The sequence below is a fragment of the Mobula birostris genome, chromosome 9, assembly GCF_030028105.1.
Source record: "Mobula birostris isolate sMobBir1 chromosome 9, sMobBir1.hap1, whole genome shotgun sequence".
NCBI classification, from domain to species: Eukaryota; Metazoa; Chordata; class Chondrichthyes; order Myliobatiformes; family Myliobatidae; genus Mobula; species Mobula birostris.
Genome location: NC_092378.1, coordinates 26,957,167 through 26,983,607, shown reverse-complemented (window position 1 = coordinate 26,983,607; position 26,441 = coordinate 26,957,167). Strand labels below are relative to the sequence as shown.

At 40.1% G+C, this 26,441-nt stretch overlaps 1 protein-coding gene across 1 annotated transcript in view; it reads left to right on the top strand.

Moving 5' to 3' along the window:
* The window catches only part of lrp6 (low density lipoprotein receptor-related protein 6), a 147,347-nt gene that overhangs the window by 113,521 nt on the left and 7,385 nt on the right, over positions 1 to 26,441 (top strand). Inside the window, exons 9-21 of the mRNA XM_072267652.1 lie at positions 12,552 to 12,768; positions 13,365 to 13,654; positions 14,917 to 15,143; positions 17,591 to 17,775; positions 18,013 to 18,339; positions 18,883 to 19,085; positions 19,361 to 19,572; positions 19,706 to 19,896; positions 21,633 to 21,842; positions 22,744 to 22,869; positions 23,187 to 23,423; positions 24,989 to 25,099; positions 26,153 to 26,383. Of these exons, the coding sequence (XP_072123753.1) occupies positions 12,552 to 12,768; positions 13,365 to 13,654; positions 14,917 to 15,143; positions 17,591 to 17,775; positions 18,013 to 18,339; positions 18,883 to 19,085; positions 19,361 to 19,572; positions 19,706 to 19,896; positions 21,633 to 21,842; positions 22,744 to 22,869; positions 23,187 to 23,423; positions 24,989 to 25,099; positions 26,153 to 26,383 (2,767 nt within the window). The remainder of the gene's footprint in view (positions 1 to 12,551; positions 12,769 to 13,364; positions 13,655 to 14,916; positions 15,144 to 17,590; positions 17,776 to 18,012; positions 18,340 to 18,882; positions 19,086 to 19,360; positions 19,573 to 19,705; positions 19,897 to 21,632; positions 21,843 to 22,743; positions 22,870 to 23,186; positions 23,424 to 24,988; positions 25,100 to 26,152; positions 26,384 to 26,441) is intronic.

Here is a 26,441-nt window from a genome sequence, read left to right as displayed (position 1 = left end):
TGCTGGAAAAGAAGCTGCACAGTTGTGTGAATGCAGATTCCCCCAGCACTGACCTTTTTGATTTGCTTAGTAACCGGTTCCGTGGATGGCGTGCAGATTCAGTCTGTTTACATCAGCAGTGACACATTCATTAAGAGGCATGGTGCTGGTGGAGGCTGTGGTTGTACTGGGGCCCCGAGGAGATAATAAGCAGCAGCAGGGGTTAATGGAGATCAGCGGGAGGTGCAGCAGGATGCTTTTGTTCCCAGTTTATCTGGCAGTGTACAGTGGGAAAAGGAGCCTGCGACTTGGCAGGCTGGTTTGTCGTTATTCACAGTTGGCTGCCGCTGATAAACTGGGATATGATTGGGGCTGCTGACATCCTTCGTCTAGCATGAAAGCTTCAGTTTCTATAAGTGAATACAGTTGGGTGCATTTACCATAGCGATGTTTTAAATACTTGAACTTGGAATAAGTGTTATTTCTCCTAGTTTCTTTCGATAAAGTAGAACTAGATAGTCCTGTCAATCTCTGATTTTAAACATTCATAAAGTCGAAACCTTGAACAATGTCAAACTGATTTCCACAGCTTTGAATCTAGATTGATGAGTGTGAGAAATAATTCTTTTTCTGTTGGATGTAATTTTTTGCAGAAATAAATTTTCAACCAGGCATATTTTGGGACTATATGCAGAAACATTTTAGAGTTTTTTGTTTTTAAGCAATGTGGCAATTAAACAAATTGATATCTTAGATTTCTGCTTCATATCGTTTGCAAACTAAACTGGCAATATCGTTTATGTTTATCTACATTAGGATTTTCAGATGTTTGATTTTCTGGGAATGAAGTAGTCTTGATGTTTTTGCATGTAATGTCATACTAATGAAATGAGTATTGCAACTACAAGCTGTTGGAGCTTTAGGGCTTCGATATTTCTGGATGTTGAGGCTGCTGCAAACCTTCCCTCCGCCCAAATCTGCCTCCATGCAATTACTCCTCTGAAATTAGTGCCAAAGGGTAGTAGAATAGCTCTATTGAAATAGCACACTGGGTCTTCTGGTTTAATTCTGCAGGCATTGAACTGAAAGGTTGGGAAGTTCTGCTAATCTTTTGAATCTTCATTAGACCAATAAAATTCTAGTTACCGAATGGCATATATATATATATATATATATATATATATATATATGTCTCTCTCTCTCTCCGCAGCGTGCCTTCTCTCGTGTCGTCTCTCTGTCGCGTGCCGGCTCTCTGTCCCTCTGCCTCGCGCTGCCTGTCCACCTGTCTCTCCTAATAGAAGTCTTTAAAATAGTGGTGATCAAGTGGATACAGAGGGTATGTGTTTCTGTGTGGGAGGAAGCAGCCATCAGTTTAAGAGGCCACCAAGAAACCTAGTAGGAAATTCAAAACAAACTTTTTGATCCAGTGTGTTGGGGATGTGAGATTCACTAGTACAGAGTATCAATGTTTATAAATGGAGTCTGCAGAAACACAAGGGAGAAGGGAATAAAGGGATATACTGAAAATTTAAGACAAGCAAAGATGGAATAAGGCTGCAATGAAGTGATAGCCCAGACTTATTACACAAATGTACTTGAGCTGTACAATCATGGAATTCTCATTCTGAATATCTGGTTAATATTAGTAGATTGATGCATGAAACAGCAACACTTAAAATAGGTTGACATGGGGGGGTGGTGGATGTTAGAAATAGAAGGAAAAATGCTCAATTATTTTGGACAGTTAGCCAGATTTTTAATAGTGTCAAACAAATTAGAAATGACATATTTAAACAGCCATTTATACGCGTGCAGAAGTGCAAAGTGGTGCTACACTGATACGGTCTGATTGCTGCGTTCCACAAACATTTGTACAGATCGCTCAATCTCGACCATTAGCAGTTGTTCAAACACAGGTTTTGTTAATACTTCTGTGCTGAAATATTACTTTCATTACGTGGTTAACGTTGGCACCAATGGGTTTAAAAGTTATCTGAGGAGGAGGAGGAGGAAAGATCAGTTGACAACCCGATGATTTTTTTTTGAATGTTGCCAGAGGAACTGAAGGTAGCCCAGGGAAGATCGAAAACCAGCATTATGGTTAACTGATTTTGAAGTTATAACAAGTGACTGATAGAATTATTGAGGGAATTAACTATGAGCAGATAGTCCCCATTTTGGTGGTGTAGACATTTTTTTCCTGAAGTGCTTTAAATTTGGATAAAGTTTTCTCCCACTCAACTAAAAAAAATTCTTCAAATTTGCATAATAAATCAATTAACTTGTAAACTGAGATAAATTTAAATATAGTTTTAATCCTTCATACGTTGATTCTGTTAGTTTGTTCTCGCCCTTCCTGTGGAACACTGATGCCCATCATATTTAAAACTCTGGAGTAATGGAAAGGGAAAGAAAGGATTCGAAAACATTTTGTGCTTTTAGTTAGAGGTTTTGCAGTGTTATCCAGTGTCAGTTTGCTGTGAGCTGTTGTACACATTTGCCAGTGTGTTGTGGTTAGATTTCCTTTAGTAAAACAAAGCCATTTGTGTACTTTGAGGTTGTGTAATCTTTTTATATTCGGCAAGGTATTGCACCGGTTCACACAGTAATTTGGCTGCTGAAGAGCTGTGTACAAAGTCAGAGAATTGGAAGGTTTCTTGTGGTTTCAAATCATTTGCATTCAGTGGGAACTGAGAACCAATATCCAGAGAATGCTTCATTTTACGCCCTAATCCTGAAATTGTGAGGCTGTACTGAATTCTGATCACCGGCTATAACATTCAGCTAAAAAGGTAGTTTGAGCTGTCTAGACTGGATAAAATTTCTATCGGTGACTGGCAGCTTGCACTGCCTACTGTGGGGAATAATGAAACACAAGGCCTTCATTTAGGCAAGCAGAGAAGATTCAAAGGTTGTAACCTTGACTTTACAGGGTACTGAGTTGAATACAAATTGACTTGGGTTGACAATTTACAACTCTGGCAGTAACAGAACTGTTCAGTATTGTGCCCAGGGAGTGCGTGCCTCGATTCAAGGTATTTTAAGATTCTGGAGTTCAGGGTTCAATTCCGGCGGCGTTCTGTAAGGGGTCTCTGTATGTCCTCCCTGTGGAATGCGTGGGATTTCTCTGGGTCCTCCGGTTTCCTCTCCCAGACCAAAGGCATACCGGGTAGGTTAATTGGTCATTGTAAATTGTCTCGTGATTAGGTTGCGGTTAATAGGGTTTGTGGGGGGGTTGCTGGGGCAGCGTGGCTCTCAGGGCCAGAAGGGCCTACGTCACGCAATACCACTAACTCAATAAATAAATTACTGTGTTCTGGGGGACTGTATTGGGGTGGGATATGGGATGGGTCGAGGCTCATACAACTGGGGCAAGAGTTTCCTTAACATTAATTTCTTAAATGGTAAATTGCAACTGGAGTGGCAATGCTTGCTTCAATTACTTCTGCACAGAAAAAATTCTGTACATTAACTATAAAAACATTCATACCAAGATTTGGCAAATGTGATGTAAATCTTCATTTTTTAAAAAAATTGATTTTCAGTCAATTTGTTGATTATTAAAATATACCCTTGTTTTTGAAATCGCTTTTACAGCAGGTAATTTTTTTTCCCCTGTATATTTGCTTTAATGGGGCACAGAGTTGATTTCTGCCCTTTTTCAAATTCATCTTTAATAGCCTAAACACTGTTAAGTTTGTTTCACATTAAACTTAAGTGTGAACCAACTTGCTTAGCCCTGGTAGGGTCGCATTTCTGTCAATTCTTGGTTCATTTCACTTAAGAGTAGAACTATGGCTATTTTTAGTGTTTGGCTCGCTGTTCCATGAAGTTTACTTGGCACTGCGCTGAACGGATTGTTTGTGGACGGATTTTCTTTGTGGACTTCAGTTCAGAATGCTCTTTGCTTGCTTTTATTGTTGGCATGATTTGTGTTTTTTTCCCACGCATTGGATGTTTGACATTTTTTCTAAATGGGTTCTTTTGGGTTTTTTGTAAGGAGACGAATCTCAAGGTTGTATAATGTATTCATACTTGGATAATAAATGTACTTTGAACTTTAAACTTTGTAACTTTTAAACTCACTTTTCCATTGTTGCTTCTTAGAACCATTCACAGAATCATTGCTAATTAGGTTTGTTTAACAGAACCAGTGTATTTGATTCAAGTGGCTCAAATCTGCGATCTATGCCTTGCATCAGTCTGAAAATCTTCTCGTTCTTTATGCTAGAGATGAATACTAGGGTGGCGCTTTTATTATATCAGAACTGTTAACAGATTTATGATCTTTCCACATAGCATTCTTCAGAACAAGCAGCAACCTGCTCCAAAATGAGCCCTCATCCCATTGTCGATTGTGCTGCTTAAGTAGGTTAACATTATTCTGTGGTTTAGATTGCTGTATTTGTTACTGATCCACAGGGCTGATAATGCAAATTATACAAAATTTCCCCCCCTCCCCACCCCCCCCTTCTTCAGGGGCCCACCCCACCTTCCCCTTCTTTGCCCCCTCTCACATTCATGTTGATGGCAAAAAATGTTTATTGTTGTACTTCGCGCATTGATTTTCAGAAAAAGTGGTTTTAGATGTGTGCTTGCTTTTTATAAGTACTTGTACTTGTGAAATTCCGTAAAGTTACTATTGTATATTTGAATCTTTGTTTCTTGTAATATTGATAATCTTTGCTGTAAATTGCTTCTATTTGAGCGCTGTTCTAATCCTGTCTGTAAATTTTTTTTTGTTAAATCAGCTGCTTAAGATGGAGTAGCTCTGCATTAATCAGCAAATCCCATCGTTAGGTTTGAGTACAATTAAATTGCAGCACCAGTCTTATGATAAATCCCCAGTGATCTCAGCTAGATTTGCAGTAGAAGCTGATTTAGTATTCCTAATATAAATAGTAAAAAAAATTTGTCAAACGTTTACGCAAGTACCAGGAAAAAAAATGAGACTGTCATGGCTGTTCTGATCATTCTGCCCTGGTGGGTTACTTTCTCCATTCCTACTCAGTTAAATGTTTCTTTGTTCCATTTCCTACTCATTAAGTAGTGTTGATGTTCAAAGGAACCAAGGTGTGGCTAACTTAAGAGTCCAGTGGAAGAGCTGAAGATTTCCACAGTTGAGCTGAGAGACAGAGCTGGAGTTGGGTGATATTATGGAAGGGTAAAAAGCTTGCTTTGTGATGTTGGAGATGTGAGGTCCATAGCTTGGCTCCAGGCCAAATGTATAAGAGTTTCAGTACTCCTAATGGGTAGCCAGAGAAAATTTCTGCCCATCTTCTACTGAAGGTACGATTATTTAGAATCCAAGAGAGCTTTCATGTTGGGATTGAGTGGGACCTCAGCTGCATACGTGTAGGAGCTGGTGTTGTGTTTCTGGACGATGCTAATGATGGTGAGAATTGATAAGGGCTGACAGTAGATCTTCCATGGAAGAAGATTCATGGGCTGTTTTGTGGGGAGGTGAAGGGTGGAGAAGACGTGGCCAGAAATGGAAGAATATGGTTTGCAGTAGGTCACAGAAGAGGAAGTGTTGCCTGTGGAAGATCATGGAAGTGTGATCAGTTGTGAGAGATGAAAGCAAAAGTACTCCACTACACCACCAAACTGTTAATTCATGTGGCCTACACCATGGTTTCCTCAGACATTGTATCCTCCCAGTGTCACTAAACTCTATGGCAAGTATCACAATCCAACTAACTCAATATCGTTGCATTTATTAGTAAATCCCATCTTGCTTTGCCACTTTTTTGGCTTTGTCATACCCATGGACCCTCACCATCCAGGTCATGTCCTCCTCTCACTGCTGCCATCATGGAGGAGGCACAGAAGCCCAAGGGTCCTCACTCAACATTTCAGGAACAGCTTCTTCCGCTCGACCATTAACACTACCTCACTGTTCTGCTCTCTTTTTGTGCTACTTATTTTTTTAAAAAATATATTTCTTCTTGTAAGTCATAGTAATTTTTGCACCGTACTGCTGCCACAAAAGAACAAGTTTTCGTAGCGCACATCGGTGATAATGAACCGGATTCTGGTTCTAAGTTCAGTGACGCAAATGCACTGGACTTTTTTATTTTGGTAGGTCTTATTTTCACCTTGCCCTTTCATCACAATAGCATCTAGTAGCATTGCTGTAACTGCTGGGCTCACATGGAATGTTTTGTTATAGCATGGAAGTTTAGAAAGTAATCCAGTTTATCTATTTTGAGTCTGGGACTAGATTAGATTTGATATTATGCCGTATTTAGAAACAGTTTGTGGAAACTTATGGGAACCACCCACTGATGACAGTGTCACTTAACTTGTGGCTGGTTTTCACAATACATTGGCTTTAGTCAGCTGCATGCACAAAACCTCAACAATGTTCTTTTTGTTCTCAGTGAAGTGGGGTACATGTGTACAGACCATTGTATTTGTCATAAAGAATTGTGACTTTATTTCTTTCCTAATTAGTATTTATTTTGCATGAGATAAATTATTTTATTTTCAGTACTTTATCTTCATACTAGTATTTCTGCAAAATAAGCTGAGATTGATTCCAGATTTAAATTTTGTTTAAAATGAACTGTAAGAGTTCACTTGTATGATTGAAGAGTTCATTTTCTAATGAGTCAAGTTGTTATTTTCATTGTACAATTAAAGGGGACTTATTGTAAGATGTTTTTTTCTGAAAATTAGATATGAGGAGCTTGTTTACTGTTATTGTGTTTAACTTGTTCTTGCTTTATTCTCAATTTAATCACAGGTTTATTTAAAACGTAGGAAATTATTTTCAGAAGTTCAGACTGAAGATTGGGCATGGCACCTGCAATTGCTGGTGTAATGGCAGTTTTATTTTTGTTGTGTCTGTATTATGTTTGCAGTTTTGCTGAAGTATGTCTAGTAAGGTGGTGCTTGTGGTATAGTCACAGCTGTTTGCTGTTGTAGACAATGTTCTTGCTGTGGTTTAAGATGTTGATAGCCTCAGAATGTGAAATCTATACCACACTGTGGTTTGAAGGGAAAGGAAATGTTGGGCAGTGAAGGTTTTTAACAATGACAAGAACTAACATGAATTCAGATTTGTTCTGGGGAGGCCAGAAGGCAAAAGTCAATCTTCTGCTGCAGTCTTTTCTCTTTGGAGGGAACAGTCCTTTTCCCTTGTAGCAGTAAAAAAAAACTTCCTAAGTGACTTTGTCTTTTTAAGCCAAAGGTCAGCCACTTTGGAGTTTAGTTATTTGGTTTCTGAAATAACGTGCTATTGGGAAAGAGATGGAAAATTCCCTCAAGAACTTGAGGACTTTATTAACCTGCCTGAAGCTGTCTGAAGCAGCAACAGGTCATTAAATTGTGCTGTCATTTAGTTTAGTCGGGAGAAAATAACCAACTTAATGAATGCTCTGCCTTGGTTCTCTCCTAAATAAAAAGTGATCCATTCTGAATACTATATTTGGTTTTCTTGGGTTTCACATTCTTTTAAATAAAATGAATATGTCTGCATCAAGTGATCTGACAAAGCAAGAGTCAGTAATTACTGAAAATGATCATAATTCTGCAATAATCCAAGAGCTCCAGTTGCATGAAATTAAAGAATATAAAATGGGAAACGTGTGTTGGCTGGGGTGTGTCTTGGATTGAAAGCCATTTGTGGTTATGGGGTTTAGAAGGTGGAGTAGAAGATTATTCCCTACTAATGGCATATCTTGTGCCTGGCTCGTCTAATTGCCTCATTCTTATAACTAGGCAATAGAGTGAAAAGGGTCTGAGCTCAAAGTGTTTCCTGGTTCCTGTCGGAAGGGTTGTGATACTATTGAGCTGTGGTAATCATTCCACTGCAATGTCCATTGAATAGAACTGGCATCTAAGACTGAGGAAAAGGAGGAATTGAGTATGGTTTAATAAGGTGGAGGAGGGGTGGTGGTACTAGGGTTTGAAAATCATAGCAGCAGATTCTTCACTGTATTTGCTGCATTGTAAACTGTTAAATATGTGGAATCTTAAGACTCCAGTGTGCAGGCCACAGGACCCAGGGTGCCTGTGCTGGTGGAATCCAAAGCGTACTTCCTTGGATTCCCAGCTCCCAGACCTGGCATAAATAAATACAAAAGCCCGCTTGAAGTGGCTCGGAGGAAATGGTTGTTGGGAGAGCACTGAACCTTTTTTATTTGATTTGATTCAATTAGAATCAGAATCAGATTTAATTATCACTGGCATATGTCATGAAACTTTTTAACTTTATGGCAACAGTACAATGCAATCCATGATAGACAAATCATGTGCAAAATAAGAGAAATAAAAAGAAATACTGGGGTAGTGTTCAGGGGTTCAATGTCCATTAACGAATTGGATGGGAAAGGGGAAGAAGCTGTTCCTGAATTGCTGAGTGTGTGACTTCAGGCTTCTGTACCTCCTTCCCAATGGGAACTGTGTGAAGAGGGCATGATCTGGGTAGTGGGGATCCTTAATGATGGGCACCACTCTTTGAAGATGTCTTGGATACTTTGGAGGCTGTTACCCATGATAGACCGTTAGATATAGGAGCAGAATTAAGCTATTGGGCCCATTGAGTCTGCTGCATCATTTCATTATGGCTGATCCATTTTCCCTCTCAGTCCCTGTCATTTGCTTACTCCCTATTATCCCTTCGTGCACTGACCAGTCAAGAATCTATCAACCTCAGCCTTAAGTGTACATAAAACTTGCCCTCCACAGCAGCTTGTGGCAAAGAATTCCACAGATTCACCACTCTGGGTAAATAAATTCTTTCTCATCTCTCTTCTGGAAGGATGTCCCTCTATTCTGAGACTGTGTCCTCTGGTCTTAGTTTCTCCCACCATAGGAAACATCCTCTCCACATCCACTCTGTCAAGGCCTTTCACCATTCAATGAGATCGCCCCTCATTCTTCTGAATTCCAGCAAATACAGGCCTAGAGCCATCAAATGCTTTCCATATTACAAGCCATTTAATCCTGAAACCATTTTTGTGAACCTCCTTTGAACCCTGTCCAGTTTCAGCACATGCATTCTAAGGTAAGGTGCCCAAAATGGCTCACAATAAAGTAAGGCTTCACCAGTGCCTTATAAAGTCTCAGCACTACATCCTTGCTTTTATATTCTGGTCCTCTTGAAACAAATGCTAACATTGCATTTGCTTTCCTCACCACAGACTTGACATGCAAATTAACCTTTGGGGAATCCTGCACAAGGACTCCCAGTCCCTATGCGCTCTCCATCAGCCCTTTAATTTCTTCTACTGAGGTGCATGACCATACACTTCTTAACACTGCAGGCAGGGTTGTGATACTATTGAGCTTGGTAACCATTCCACTGCAATGTCTATTGAACAGAATTGGCATCTAAGACAGATGATAGAGTTGACTAACTTTACAAGTTTCTGCAACTTACTTTGGACTTCTGCGGGACCAACCCCCCCTCCCCCCCCCCCCCAATACTGAACGGTGATGCAGCCAGTCAGAATGCTCTCTATGGTACATTTGTAGAAATCTTTGAGTATTTTAGTTGACAAACCAAATCTCATTCTCCTAATGAAATAAAGTTGGCTGTCTTGCTGCCTTTATCGCTGCTTCAATATGTTGCTTCCACATTAGGACCTCAGAGATCTTGACATCCAGGAACTTGAAACTGCTCATTCTCTCCACTTCTGATCCCTCTGAGGATTGGTTTGTGTTCCCTCGTCTTGCCCTTCCTGAAATTCACAATCAGCTCTTCGGTCTTGCTAACACTCAGTGCCAGGTCATTGCTGAGACACCATCAACTAACTGGTAAATCTCGCTCCCATATGCCCTTTTGTCACCATCTGAAATTATGCCAACAATAGTTGTATCATCACCAAACATATGGATGTCATTTGAGCTACACCTAGCCATACAGTCATGGGTATAGAGAGAGTAGATTAGTGGGCTAAGCACACACCCCTGTGGAGCGCCAGTGTTAACTGTCAGCGAGATGGAGATGTTATTTCCAATTTGTACAGATTGTAGTCTTACAATTTGGAAGCTGAGGATCCAGTTGCAGAGGGAGGCACAGAGACCCAGGTTCTGTGGCTTTTCAATCGGGACTGTAGGAATAATGGTTTTAAACACTGAACTATAGTGAATAAACAGCATCCTGACATGGGTGTTTGCATTATCTGGGTGATCCAAGGCTGCAGGGAGAGCCATTGAGATCACATTTGCTATAGACCTATGGTGACAATAGGCATATTGCAGTGGGTCCAGGTCATTCCTGAGGCAGGTGTTGATTCTAGCTCATAATTCATGATTCTAGCCATCAGTTAGCTCTGTGTTTTTCCACAGTATTTAGGAGGGTTGTCCTTGAGCTCCCACTGAGCAGAGTAAAAATTTGCTTAGACAATGAAAGAAGTTTGAGCTGCAAAACAAAAGTAAAGGGAAAAACATAATTGCAAAACAAAATGGAAATAGAACTACACTTAAGTTAATTTTCACAAGTTCATTGCAAATGAAAATTTTGTTCAGGTGAACCAAATATTGTAATATTCATTTGGCAGCTTTTGATTAGCAGTGATGCAGTCAATACATAAAACTATCTGGAAACTGTTTGAAAGTGCACAGGATGGGTTAATTAATGTTAGTTATTAAGCTGCTCTTTTGTTCACAATCCTGAAACATATTTGCAATACCCAGTAGGATTACCTTGCTTGCTTTACAGTTGATTTGAGCTCGAATAAGTATGCAATTGCACATGTCCATGGCAGAGTGATCCTTGGTAGACATATAACACGATCTAACCTAGACCCACAACACCTGCTCACTACAACAGTGTCTACGCTTTCTGAGGCGTTTGAGACGTGTAACGCTCCTCACCTCCATTTTACAGGTGATGGTTTGAGATGGCGCTGGTGAATATCAGCAACTTCTGGCTGGTCACTGATGAAACAAGGAAAGCAACAAAATATTTTGTTGATCACACTTTTTCTGGCAAGCAATCATCACAAGCAGTGGTCTGTAACTTCCCTTTGCACTTGGAGGTGGTTCAGTATGAGAGCCGAGATGAGGTGAGACAGCAGGCCCGTAGCCAAGAGCGAGGAAGACTCTGTTCGACTGATTTGAGCACCGCCCTGGAATCGGAAAGGTCAGGTACAGGCTAAAAAGAGGCATTGGGGTCCAGGCCTCAGATCGTATTGAAGCGATTGAACCCGATGTTTGGATGTCAATTTAGCCACAGAGCCAGAATGAAAATGTCAAGGGTGTCGGGGCCTGTGAAGAAGAATAGGCCAGTTCAGTTCACTGCTCTGTGACGTTTACTCAGCTCCGTGCCGAATTCTGGGCCTCGGATTCCCTTTGTCGACTGCAGTTCAGAGTGCTATTTGAATTGTGTTTATTGTTTGCATGGTGTGTTTTGTTTTTCTTTTTTCTTAATTGGTTCTGTTGGGTTTCTGTTTTGTAGCTGCTGGGTAGGACATGAATCTCAAGATTGTATAATATATGCATACTTTGGTAATAAATGTAGTTTGAACTTTGAGCAGCAGTGAGAGTGTCCAGTCTGGCTGTATCACTGTAACTGCAAGACCCTTCAGGGGACAGTGAAAACTGCTGGAAGGATCACCGGGGTCTCCCTCCCCCCTGTTCGTGACATTTACCAGAAGCATTTTGTACAAGGGGCCCGAAGCATTGTCCAGGATCCCTACCGTCCATCCCACAATCTCTTTAACTTACTACCATCAGTACGGAGGTACAGGAGCATCAGGATGAGAACTGCCAGACTAGGTAACAGCTTCCTCCCTCAGGCTGTGAGACTAATGAACACCCTGCCGCCACCGAGGTCTCGTCACTAGGACAGCAATCAGTTCACTGTTCGCCTGTGCTGTGCACGTTATGCATTTTTGAATTATATTTTATTAACTTGCTGTAATATGTTGTTCTGTGTGCTGCGTGTGTATCTGTTTTGTGGGTGCACTGTGGTCCGGAGGAACATTGTTTCGTTCAGTTGTATACAGTGGCGTGCGAAAGTTTGGGCACCCCGGTCAAAATTTCTGTTACTGTGAATAGCTAAGTGAGTGACCGGGGTGCCCAGACTTTTGCATGCAACTGTATATGTACAGTCAAATGACAAACTTGAAATATTGCATTATTCATTGCAAAGCTGTCATACTATGAAAGAATAAGAAGAATATAGCCAGCCACATTGTGCTGGTTCCAGTAGCAAATCATTTAATGTAAAGGGGCTCATGTTGGAGAGCTTTCTTCTTGCATTCCATATTTAAAACTTATTTGTATATTTTTGTGTTTTCTTAAGAACCTTCAAGACTTTCAGAAGATATTCCTGTGAAGTAATTTAGAAACTAGCATGCTTTTAAGCAAGTAGATCTTTGAAGAGATATCTAATGCATTGGCTTTGAGGGAGATCTAAAATATTCTTTCATCATCAATTCTCATGGAATTTCTCACCCTCTTGTTGGAAATATTTAGATTTATTCAATATCCTTCTCTGTTAAGAGAATTCTGGCACATGTCCGGCAAGAATTTTTGAGACCTATCTTTGTAATTCTTCTTACAATTATGTACTGTAGTATCGAATACAAGTTTATCTTTTTTTTTAAACAAAACAGGTAATGAACTGCGATGGCACTGGTAGACGGGTCCTTGTGGAGGATAAGTTACCGCACATCTTTGGATTTACTCTTTTGGGTGATTACATTTACTGGACGGACTGGCAAAGACGTAGCATTGAACGCGTTCACAAAACATCTGCTGAGAGAGAGATCATCATTGACCAACTGCCCGACTTGATGGGTTTGAAGGCCACAAATGTTCATCGTATCTTGGGTAAGTAGCCAACTCTACATTTTCTATGAGGTTTTTCATATTCTTAGTTTTCAGGCTAATGTTTCACCACTGAGTAGTGATTCGATATGTTCAAAACGCATATTAAAGTAATTTGGAAAATTAAATAAATCGGGGAGAAGGTAACTGAATAGAACTTACAAGTTCAAGCTTTGAGTTATTGAAAGTGTTTATGGGTAGGTTGAACTTGGTGTGTTGGGGAAAAGCAACAGCAAATAAGAGTGAATATTATTTCTGTTTTTACCTGAAAGGCTAACCCAATAGGCATTTTATCTGGAGAAGAACCTATTGTATAAAACAATTCTACAAGGAAATTTATTCATCCTCTGGATTTTCTGTGAGAAATCCTCCACAGTGTTGCATTTGTAGGATGACACTTGAGCAGTTCTACAGAATCCAGTCACACGTGTATTAAAAGATTAATGATTTAGAAAACCACAGGGAATTGTATCAGATAATAGGGACAATGCTGCTGTTGAAACTCGTTATTCTTGAATATTTATTGAAAACTCCTTTTTGATGTACCTGATTTAATATCCGGTTGCAGGCAAACTAGCATGAGTTTAATATATTTTCAGGTACCAACCCATGTGCAGAAGATAATGGTGGATGCAGTCATCTGTGCTTGTACAGGCCTCAGGGTGTGCGATGTGCCTGCCCAATAGGCTTGGAGCTCATCAGAGACATGAAAACCTGCATAGTACCAGAAGCTTTCCTCCTCTTCTCTCGGAGAGCGGACATCAGAAGGATTTCACTCGAAACGAACAATAACAATGTGGCTATTCCACTAACCGGGGTAAAGGAAGCCTCTGCTCTGGATTTCGATGTGACTGACAACCGGATTTACTGGACAGATATTAGCCTGAAGGTATGAAAAGTCTTGTTGCCACTGCTGCTCCTCTGGTGTCTCTGAGCTGCCAGGGCTAATGGGCTCCCGCAGGATGCTGCTGGAATAGTAATTGCAGCTGAAATATAAAAATAACTCGCACCACTAGGAGAATGAAAACTGGGTCTGAATAATGCACTCGATTATTGGTATGTATTTTTCAGAAATTATCTTCAAATGGAAGGAGAAATGCTCCTTTTGTTTAAAGATCTCATTTGATAATATACACAGGTATAGTAACAGGTTACTTTTAAGGATGTACATTTCCCTTATCAGTGTGAGCAGTTTGGGGAGAAAATCTGGTACTAGACAAAGCTTGCCATGAGCTTGATTGTACCATTTTATTATCTTAAATAATTCAGTCTGAAAATCAAAATAATTTTTAAGATGGGATGACTAGAAATCAATTGCGTCACCATGTGTTGCTTTCTTTTACCTCTGGTGTATATAAAAGAATATTTTAAAGTCATGCTGAGAAATCCAATTGCATAAGCTGTTTTTCTTTCAGTATTATAGAATTCAAAGGCCTGCTCACAATAATAAAGGCATTATAACAACCATTCCTTCATTTCTCGCCATTTCAGAATTCATTTGTACCCTGCAGAGCAGAAACCCGTGACATTTTTGTATTGGGGCTGAAGGCGATAATGTCCATCTTAGTGAACTAGTGCTGGGGAATTGGACTTTGTTGTCCTAGCAGTGACCAAGACTGGATACCCTGAAGAGGACGTGTTCTTATCACAACCCTGCAAACTTTCTCTTCCAGTACCCAGACATATAGATCTCTCTTTTGCCTTCCTGGTGACCCTCTTTCTCTCTACCCCCCCCCCCCCCCCCAAGTCCCCATGTCTTAAGCTCAGCCCATAAGACAACAATGTGACTGTGGCTTCTGACCTTGTACCTATGCTTGGACTGAGCGCAGGTGGTTCCTGTCCAGTCCTGGGACTGTCGGGATAGTTGTCAACAAGCTTTATTGTCTTGGGCACAACAGAAGTTTGCAACAGAAGGAACCAGCACCCAAATGGTTGTTGCCACTCTGCTGCTTCAATTAGAAATTTAGTCATCCATATTTACGTTTGCCGGTAAAGGTGGATTTTTAAGAATATGATTAAACAGATTAAAGAATATGATTGTTATGTCCATGCCTTAATTGATAACAGATAAGAGATAACAGCCTTAGTTGTGTCTTTCACATCCTTTGTCTGCTTTGGCAAATAATCTGGAATACCCCTCCTGTTTTACAGACCATTAGCAGAGCTTTTATGAATGGGAGTGCTCTGGAGCACGTTGTGGAATTTGGGCTTGATTACCCTGAAGGAATGGCAGTAGATTGGCTGGGCAAGAACCTGTACTGGGCTGATACTGGAACTAATCGAATTGAGGTTGCCAGGTTGGATGGACAGCACAGACAGGTATTGGTGTGGAAAGACCTAGACAGCCCCAGAGCTTTGGCATTGGACCCCGCTGAAGGGTAAGATAAACTTAAGTAAGACTAAGATTTCCTAAAGAACACTTAACTTCATAACAGCTAGTAAAGTGATGGCCTGCAATTTCCAAACAGCTTTGTTAATGGCTTTTATTTATTTATTTATTTATTTATTTATTTTGAAGCATTAATTTGAGCATTTTTTGGAACTAGATGAACTATCTGGTAAGGAGTACCTGGTAAAGCTTGGAAAACTTGTGCCAACCAACTGGCAGGAGTATTCAAGGACATTTTCAACCTCTCACTGCTACGGGCAGAAGTTCCCACTTGCTACAAAAAGGCAACCATTATACCGGTGCCTAAGAAAAGGAATGTTAGCTGCCTTAATGACTATCGCCCGGTAGCACTCTCATCTACAGTGATGAAATGATTTGAAGTTGGTCATGACTGGACTGAACTAATGCCTCAGCAAGGACCTGGACCCATTGCAATTTGCCTATCGCCACAATAGGTCAACGGCAGACGCAATCTCAATGGCTCTTCACACGGACGTGGATCATCTGGATAATACAAACACCTATGTCAGGATGCTGTTCATCGACTATAGCTCAGCATTTAACATCATTCCCACAATCCTGATTGATAAGTTACAGAACCTGGACCTCTGTACCATCCTCTGCAATTGGATCCTCCACTTCCTAACTGGAAGACCACAATCTGTGCGGATTGGTGATAACATCTCCTCCTCATTGACGATCAACACTGGTACACCTCAGGGGTGTGTGTGTAGCCCACTGCTCTACTCTCTCTATACCAGTGACTGTATAGCTAGGCATAGCTCAAATACCATCTATAAATTTGCTGATGATACAACCATTGTTGGTAGTATCTCAGAAGGAGACGAGAGGGCGTACAGGAGCGAGATATACCAACTAGTGGAATGGTGTCGCAGCAACAACCTGGCACTCAAAAGTCAGTAAGATGAAAGAGCTGATTGTGGACTTCAGGAAGGGTAAGAGGAAGGAACACACACCAATCCTCAAAGAGGGATCAGAATTGGAGAGAGTGAACAGTTTCAAGTTCCTGGGTGTCAAGATCTCTGAGGACCTAACCTGGTCCCAACATATTGAAGCAGCTATTAAGAAGGCAAGACGGTGGCTATACTTCATTAGGAGTTTGAAGAGATTTGGTATGTCAACAAAAACACTCAAAAACTTCTGTAGATGTACCTTGGAGAGCATTCTGACAGGTGACCTGATGGAGGTGTATAAGATGATGAGAGGTGTTGATCGTGTGGATAGTCAGAGGCTTTTTCCCAGGGCTGAAATGGTTGCCACAAGAGGACACAGGTTTAAGGTGCTAGGGAGTAGGTACAGAAGTGATGTCAGGGGAAAGTTTTTTTTTTAACTCAGAGAGTGGTGAGTGTGTGGAATGGGCTGCCGGCAATGGTGGTGGAGGTGGATACGATAAGGTCTTTTAAGAGACTTTTGGATAGGTACATGGAGCTTAGAAAAATTGAGGGCTATAGGTAAGCCTAGTAATTTCTAAGGTAGGGACATATCTGGCACAACTTCATGGGCCGAAGGGCCTGTATTGTGCTGTAGGTTTTCTATGTTGCATCACTGTCTGGTATGGGGGCGGGGGCTACTGCACAGGACTGAAAGAAGCTGCAGAAGGTTATAAACTTAGTTGGCTCCATCTTGGGTATTAGCCTACAAGGTACCCAGGACTACTTCAAGGAGCAGTGTCTTAGAATGGCAGAGTCCATTATTAAGGACCCCCAGCACCCAGGGCATGCCCCTTTCTCCCTCACTGTTATCATCAGGTAGGAGATGCAGAAGCCTGAAGGCACACACTCAGCGATTCAGGAACAGCTTCTTCCCCTCTTCCATCTGATTCCTAAATAGATATTGAACCTATGAACACTACCTCACTTTTTTAATATAGTTATTTCCGTTTTTGCACAATTTTTAATCTGTTCAATATACGTATACTGTAATTATTTATTTTTTCTTCTTTATTATGTATTGCATTGAACTGCTGCTGCTAAGTTAACAAATTTCACGACACATGCTGGTGATAATAAACCTGATTCTGGTTTTGAGTTATTTATATAACCAATGCATATTTTAATATTTGTAGTTTTAAAAGTAACATGTACTGATGGGTACAGTTTTGGTACATCCACTGGTGAGAGCATTTTACATACAAAGTTACTACTGAGGATGTTTTAAAAATCCCCTGGTGATTTGCTCTGAAGGATTTACCAATGCTTTGCTTATAGAAAGGAATTAAAATTGGGCAAGCATGATTCCACTGACAATTTGCAATGGAGCAGTGGATACTATCTCCAGTCCATCATCATTCAACAATGCATTACTCTCCATCACAAATATTATTTTCTATATTCAATAATGTGTGCTGCATTCCTCAGAGATATTTTTTTAATGCCTGCTTACTACCTGGAGGTTCACAAGTATGTATTTTCATAGGTTTATGTATTGGACTGAATGGGGTGGTAAACCAAAGATTGACAGAGCTGCCATGGATGGAACAGGCCGTATCACTTTGGTGCCAAATGTTGGCCGAGCCAATGGACTAACTATTGATTATGCAGAACGAAGACTGTACTGGACAGACCTGGATACAAGTTTGATCGAATCCTCCAATATGTTGGGTGAGTTAAGTTTGCAGAAACAGACTATTGATCTGGAATTCAATATAAGCTTTATTCTTTACATATTACTGATTATATTAAGAGTGTTTCAGTGGCATTTCTAAATGCTTTTTAAGATATAAGCAGTACCTGGGTATATTTTATATATTCAGTTGGTCTGGTGTGGTTTTAGAGGCAAGAATCCAATATATACTTACTGTAAAATGTTTTTATCAATGATAACTTGTATTCTTACAGGTCTGGATCGTGAAGTTATTGCAGATGATTTGCCTCATCCATTTGGCTTAACTCAGTACCAAGACTACATTTACTGGACAGACTGGAGCCGCCGCAGTATCGAGCGGGCCAACAAAACTAGTGGCCAGAACCGCACCATCATCCAAGGACACTTAGATTATGTCATGGACATCCTGGTCTTTCATTCTTCAAGGCAAGGTGGATGGAATGAGTGTGCTTCAAGCAATGGGCATTGTTCGCATTTGTGTTTGGCGATGCCAGCTGTTGGTTATGTTTGCGGCTGCCCAGCTCACTACTACTTGAACACGGACAACAAGACGTGCAGCCGTAAGCATCATAATAATAGTACCATTAAATTTGGGGGTTAATCAATGTGTTTTAACGCAGTTTTCATAAGTTAGTAAAGTGGGATTCTGCAGTGGTGGGGGGAGGAGGCAAGGACGTTGAGTTCATAAGAACTGTATGCTGGCTGACAGCAGCAAGGTGAAGGAACATGCACAAATACAGGTTCTTTGGGAGGTTAAATTAAGTAAAGATGCTGTTTATAAATCAGGTTTTTTTTATTTAAAGAATTTATACAAGGGAATATGTTTAAGAATCTGCAGCTTATGGTTTTTAAAAAAAATTGTGGATTTTGTCCATTTTCAAGGGCTATGAGTTTCTGGAGGAAATTTTCTTCATTTTATGTGCTGTTTAATTCGTGGTCACCGCTTGAGGACATTTTTAAAGCTGCATTTCAAAGATATAAAGTTGATGGGAAATTTAGTTTATAAAGGAAGCATGTTATTATGTAAGTTATTTTGTCTTGCCCACTTTAGAAAGTATACTCTAGCCAATCGAAACTAACACACTAAAATTATAACTTTGCAGCTCCAACTTCGTTTTTACTGTTCAGCCAAAAGAATGCAATCAATCGAATGGTTATTGATGAGCAGCAGAGCCCAGATATCATTCTTCCCATTCACAGTCTGAAAAATGTCAGGGCTATTGATTATGATCCTGTAGATAAACACCTGTACTGGATCGATTCTCGTCAAAATGTCATAAGACGAGCACAGGAAGATGGAAGTCAGGTTCGTATTAAAATAATGCTCAACAATACTTCTCAATGCAGACACATAGGCATGCAGTGACATCTTGATTCTTCTCACTTGAAATCTATGATAAAGTAAGAAGTACCTTGAAACCAATCTAACACAAAAATCTGCGCAAAATGTCAGACAAAAGTCAACTTGTATTTGTGGAATTAATTCTCTTGTATAATAAAAACATTTTGTTTTACATTTTTTTAAATAGAAGCTGTGACAGATTATGGTAAAGATCAATTTGTTACTGTTTTCTGCTGCAGAGCTTTACAGTTGTGACCAGCACACTTCCCAACCAAAACATAGACATGCAGGCTTATGACCTCAGCATTGATATCTACAGCCGGTACATCTATTGGACTTGTGAGGCAACCAATGTTATCAATGTTACACGTCTGGATGGAAAACCAATTGGTGTTGTTCTGGATGGAGAACAAGACAGACCAAGGGCAATTGTTGTAAATCCAGAGAGAGGGTAAAATTAAAATTTGGTTCTTGACTTCTGACACATACGTAACTTTCAACAGGGAACAGCTTTGGACAGAATGATACTAAATTGTTCCATTTTTTTTCTCCCCTTCAACGCACATCAAAAAAAAATCTCTTAGGTACATGTACTTCACCAATCTTCAAGATCGGTCACCAAGAATAGAGCGTGCCAGGTTGGATGGCACAGAGCGAGAGATCCTGTTTTTCAGTGGGCTAAGTAAACCAGTTACACTTGCTATCGACAACAAGCTTGGCAAGCTCTTTTGGGCTGACTCTGATCTCCGACGCATTGAGAGCAGTGATTTATCAGGTAGAGAGAAAATGTTTCTGGGAATCCTTTTGGGAAAGGAGGGAAGGGATGGAGGGAAATAAGGAAAGTGCTTTTATTGACGTATTTGAAATGCTGTTACTGTGCGATAAGTACTGTTATGTTTCATGATGCCGAAAGGAGTGGAAAGAGGTAACTGTATATTGACCAAATTAATTGGAATGATTATTTGAGATTTTCACTTTCCCCATTGCAAACTTAGAAATTTTTTTGCAAGTTAACCTTTCCCTCTGTCTGCATCACATGCAACAATCTCATTGCTAGACTTTGGTCAAGTTACTGTTGTAATTTTTACTTGTCATAATGAGAAGCTTTAGCATTATACTACATAATGTGATGCAACATTTCACCTTGCAATGGGTTGGGGTAGGCTTTAGATTATGTTTTGAAGAGTAAATAGTTCCAACTGTTTAACTTGAGTGGCTAATGATGTGGGTGATACTAATGCTTACAAAGTTTTTGTTGTCTCTCTGGAGGATTCATGAGGAATAAATTTTAAGGATATTGCTGAAAGTTTTCCCTTGTTAATTTGATCTTTCCCTTAGTTTGATACATTGATGTAATCTCTTGTGATGGATAGTGGATTTACGAATATTTTCCAAAGTCTGTGCTATTGAAATACATTAAACAGAAGTGAAAATTGTTGTTTAGCCACGTGTTTTCAGTTTTTGCATGGCAGCAGGAACGCAATAATTTCAAAATATAGCTACAACAAACTGCTGAAGGAATTTAGCAGACTGGGCATCATCTGGTGGTGGGGGGGCAAACTCAGCATCTTGGGCCAAGAGCTTTTGTCAGAATTGCTTGCAGGTACTAACTTAACACAAATCCATCAGTCATTAACCAAGGCAGCAAAGTCCTTGCCACCAGAACTGCTTGCATTCCCTTCATGCAGTTAATGTGGCAAAATGTTCGCAGGAAAATTATCCTGCATTTTGATACAAGCTGTGCAACTTGTCCAGCAGCTTTGTTAAAGTTTAGATAATCCTTTCACACTCTGCTTTTGACTTGGTTGTTTGGTTGTCTGCTGCATCTGACAATGACAGGAAACGTGTGCAGGAGAGTTTTTAAAGTGGAAAGGCCGTTGCACTTGGGGCAGTTCTATTCTCTCAACTCAGAAGTCCGTGTCCAAATAGTGGTACGAACAAGTGTCACAAACTGGGGTCTTCCTTGGTTGCAGTGGATGACTGTGATGTCTTCTGTGCCTCGTTTTGCCCTTGTTCTCCGAGGAATGTTGCAGTACCGCCTCCCTAGCCATTGTATCTCACTGTAGATCTCATCTGCCCAGCCTGATGGAGTGGAACTGAGTTCACGTGCTAGGATAGGCATGTCCCTATCTCACCGGGTATGAAGTCACCAGCTACCCTCACTACAAATGGACATGTTGAGATACAGACACACTAAGCTCGAGATACAAGGACCATCTTTTAGACTGAAAGGCTTAGAAGGTTATGGACAAATTGTTGGTAAATGAGATTTGGCTTGGATGGTTATCTTGGCTAGTATGGACTAGTTTGGCCAAAGGCTGTGTTTCTGTGTTCTGTGACTATGACATGTTATACAACTGTGATTTTGCTTATTTAATATTTTAACATTTGTAATTCCCATTTAGACAAATGTGGCATGTCACTGACATAAACATCATTGCTGTTGGATTTTTTTTTAAAAAGGACTGAAATTTATATTGTTTTGTGAAACCTTCTAAATTTGCTTTTTAGGTGCAAATCGGGTTGTTTTGGAAGATGCCAACATCCTTCAACCTGTAGGTTTGACTATATTTGGTAACCACTTGTACTGGATTGACAGACAACAGCAGATGATTGAGAGGATTGAGAAGATAAATGGGAATGGTCGGACAAAGATTCAAGCACGTATAGCCCAGCTCAGTGACATTCACGCTGTGAAAGAACTCGATCTGCAAGAATATGGTATGATAATATCAAAGCTGGATCTAATATAATTTCAAAACTATATCAGTCCCTGCGCCAATTCTGAATAGAAATCCACAAGGAAAATTTGAAAGGGACGAAATTGGAAGCAGAACAATTGAAAACTAGATAATATTTTGCTGTTTGGGGATAATAGACTTCACCATTAAGTCCTTTTCTGTAGATATCATCACATATCCAATATACAGCACAAAGAAAGTCAGCTCATAGCCATTACTGCACTCATGCGCAGTAGAAGCCCAAATGTGAGTGAAACATCCATCAATTTGAATAAGGAAATGGTTCAGGTATAAATTCAACACTAAATTAATTTCAATAGATGCCATTATTCTATATCTGAAAGCAAGATATTGTCCTAAAAAGAAATACATTCTGTCAAGACCTTTAATAAGGGCAGTGTAACTTTTTATGTCTAATGTTGATACTTCTGATTGCTAGTTTAACAATGTGAGATTGGGAAGTGGCAAGGTAACTAGCTTTTGGAATAATTAGGATTTGTGTTTCTTAACAGTTGCTGATGGCACAGGGGTTTTATTTGTTAATTGTTAGCCATTGTTGCTAATGCAAATGGTTGCTCCCTTGCATTATGAATTAGTAGTGGGTTCATTTCCTACACCAGAGACATGAGCCCAAAGCCCTAGGCTTGTATCCTAGTGCAGTACTGACATAGATTAAGGACATTCTTACCCTCTGAACTAGTCATAATGATCTATGGAACGATTATGAAGAAAATAGATTTTTTTTCTAAGTAATCTGGCCTATATTTATTCATCAATCAACATCAAACAGATTACCTAAATGTACTGTTTTGTGATGCTCTTGTTGACAACTTTGTTCGTTCATTTTGATGCAAGTTAACCGGTAACTTGTTGTATTGCAGCAGAGCATCCGTGTGCTCACGATAATGGTGGCTGCTCTCATATTTGCATCGTGAAGGGTGATGGTACGGCACACTGCTCGTGCCCAGTTCATCTGATGCTGCTTCACGATGAGCTGTCCTGTGGAGGCAAGTGCTTTCTTTTTTTCACCCCCCCTTATCTTTGGACCTCCTCTTCCTCTGGTCCCAGTTTATCAATGTTGGCTCTTCAAATTGCCACATGCAACTTTTGATTGCAAGGAAGTGTGTGTGTACTTTGAATAAAATAGCAAATTATGATTTAAAAATCATCAAAGATGCTAACTTGTTTCTCAGTCTGAGCAATAATGTTTATATGAAATGTTTGTTTGTTCTTTGACGTGATAAAGAAAAATTGATTTATGCATGTAATTGAATTTTCTCCCTCTCCTGTAAAGTTAACTATGAACTCTGCCTGTATGTTATAGAACCACCAACCTGCTCACCTGAGCATTTCACCTGTACCACTGGTGAAGTTGATTGCATCCCGCTGGATTGGCGCTGTGATGGGTATCCTGAATGTGATGATCAGAGTGATGAGCAGCATTGTCCTGTGTGCTCAGACACACAGTTCCAGTGTGCCAGTGGTCAGTGCATTGACGCTGTTTTCAGATGCAATGGAGAGTCCAACTGCCAAGATAAGTCTGATGAAGAGAAATGTGAAGGTATTTGATCATTTTAGAGTGCTTTTCACCTACCAGGAGACTGGCACTTGTAGGGTGACAGTTCTGTTTCTATTGGCATCTATGTGGTTTGTAGGTTCTTCATCGAATGAAGAATATTGCAGCTAAACCTGATGCTGCTCACGTGCGTGCAATTCTGAGGAAGTCGGTAACTAACAACTGGAATAAAACCTCATTGCTTAGTTCTCTATCTGAGGTCTCACAATAGTGGTGAGACCTTTGGTAATCACCAGTCAGCTTGGGACATTTCTGGTCTTTAGAACTTGTCTTTTCATTGTTTTGAATAGGCTAAATCACTAAGGAAGCCATATAAGAATCATTAAAATAATTTGAAAGAATCTGAATAATATTTTGGAGCGAGTACAGGTGCATTCTTTAAATTTGCTATTTATGGTGCTGTTGAAAAGACATGGGGGAGGAGAAAGAATATCAGAAGGTAGAGAGAAAATTGGTGAACAGTCAACAGCAAGAAGCTTGTGAATGTGATATCTCCACTTTCTCTGGGGAATTGTGGCAGTTACAGAGACTGATGGAGCTTCTCAGGGAAATGAAAAATTCAAGAGGGGGATGGAGGAGGGTTATTTAGCTGTGTTGCGCCACCGTGTGGCAAAGCAGAAGGTTGCTTTTCAGAATTGAAACCATAGCTAAGAAACTCCTGAGTTTCAGGGCTTGGCACGGACGGATAAATTAGGAACAACAGCTCCCCTTGGGGACCACCAAATAATGGGCCTTGGGCCTCTTTATCACCAGTAGAATGCAACCTCCTTGCCTGTGACAACATGGATTTATAGGACATGGTAGTGCCCGGCTCTCTTGAAGAGCAATGGTGGTGGTGAGGGTGAGAAAATGGGTGATTGACAGGAAGGCTGGGGAATGTTTGTGAGAAGTAGCTAGAAATAATCCAAGTAGATATTAAAGGAGAAGGCAAGAGCCATGTTTTTCTTCCCTGTGTCACATCCATGTATTCTCTTTAAAAGCTACTTATCTTAGTGAAAACTTGTAGCAATTCTTTTAAGGAATGGTTAGGTGATACTTAGGCCTGGATTCCCCAACATAATATTTAGCAAGTGGGCTCCATTTCTTTTTTTTTTATCTGCAGAGGATTGGATACTGTTTTGTTTTTCTGTCTTCACTAATACAGCAGATAATGTGCATCTTGCTCCTGGTGAGAGTGTGCCACATACTCCGGTGCTGAAAGCTTCAGTGCCCCAAAATTGATGCAGTGTCATCAGAATTCAAGGCCCATGGACTTTGTCTTGTAGCTCCAAGATTTAGCTCAGTAGATCCTCTGCGTGGTAACCTCTAGCATCTGGTTCCAGAATTATACTGGTAGTGCTGGTGCACATTGACAGAAGTGAATGGGCGATCTAACTTTCTGGCCATGTCACTTTTCTTACTTTAATGGTAATTCCAGCTGATTGGGAAAACATTACAAAATTGACTTCTCTCTGTAAATTGCTTTGTACTTTTAAGATGTACCATTTCTGAAATTCTTTACTACTCCTGCTCGGCGCAGTTAAATCTTTTTTTCTCTGCTTCCCCCTTAGTTTTGTGCCCTATGGACCAATTCCGATGTACCAACGGCCAGTGTATTCCCAAACATAAAAGATGTGATCGTAACAGTGATTGTACCGACAGTTCAGATGAAGTTGCCTGCTGTAAGCTTTCACCAAATTATTTATTTGTGTAACTTGGTTCTTAGTTGTTTGGATACAAATTTGTTTTATGGTAATTGGAAAATGGCAGCCAAATTTACTTCAATAAACCAAGAACGATTCTCTTCCTCCTCTCCCATTTCAGATGAAGTTACACAGTACAGCAAAACAAAATGTACTACTTTGACTTTGGTTTTGGCAGTTTTTGGTTTGAAGGCTGTGTACTGTTTTTTGAGAAATGCTGAGATTTTGTCAGGCAATTAGAAGCAAAGTTTGACGTTCTTACAGATATGGTTTGGGTTCTGTCATCGGAGAAAGTAAGATTAAGTAGATCCTGCAACGTGTGCTGTACTCCTGGAGTTCACTCACAGAAAGCTCATGACTAATCTACTCCCTTTTTGGTTCAAGTCCCAGTTATTGGAGCAATTTATTAAGAAGGTTTACGGAATTATAAGTAATATGGTACAGTGGTAACAAAAATCATTTAAAAATCGAAGTAGTGGGGCTAAGGTGAATGAAGAAAGAGAAACTGACTTAAGTGATAACAATTTGAGCACATTAAAATTTAGATTTAACTGTTGGAGAGGGAGTTATGGTGAATTATTGCAGGTTGGGTACAGGAGAGAAAGATAGAAAGATCACTACAAATTGCTTTGCTTCATTATAAACAAATTTCTGAATTTCCCCCTTGTACATTTTCCTTCTGATATGGTACCCCATAGTCCCCATGACATTATCCAGCTGAATGTTTGAAAGTATTGTGAGAAACTTTCTGGTCCATGTTTTTTTTTCATTTTGAGCCCTTGTCATACTGAATTGACAAAATTTGGAGCACAGTAAATTTCAGTTTTTCTGGACAGATTGGCTTTTCATTTTGTTTGCTTCTTGCCATGAGTGTATTTATGATAAAGTTACATGAAGTTAAAAAATATTTTTACATTTCAATGCACAGTTGTCATAATTAACAATTTATTCACAATCTGATGTAACAACTAAACCCCCTTGATCTGCTGGCCAGGCAAATCCGCAGTTAACTTCTTGTTTCATTTCTTGCAGATCCCACCGAGGAACCCACCCCTCAACCTACAAACACAATTGGTTCAATTATAGGTGTGATCCTCTCTGTCTTTGTCATTGGAGCCATGTACTTTATCTGTCAGCGTGTTCTATGTCCACGGATGAAAGGTGATGGAGAAACGATGACAAATGATTTTGTAGTGCGTGGATCTGCTTCCGTGCCACTAGGCTACGTACCACACACTAACTCCCTTCCAGGATCTTTGCAAGGTAGAGCTATTTCCTCCTCATTAAACATGGCCTTTGTGGGAATAATGTTTGGAAATTA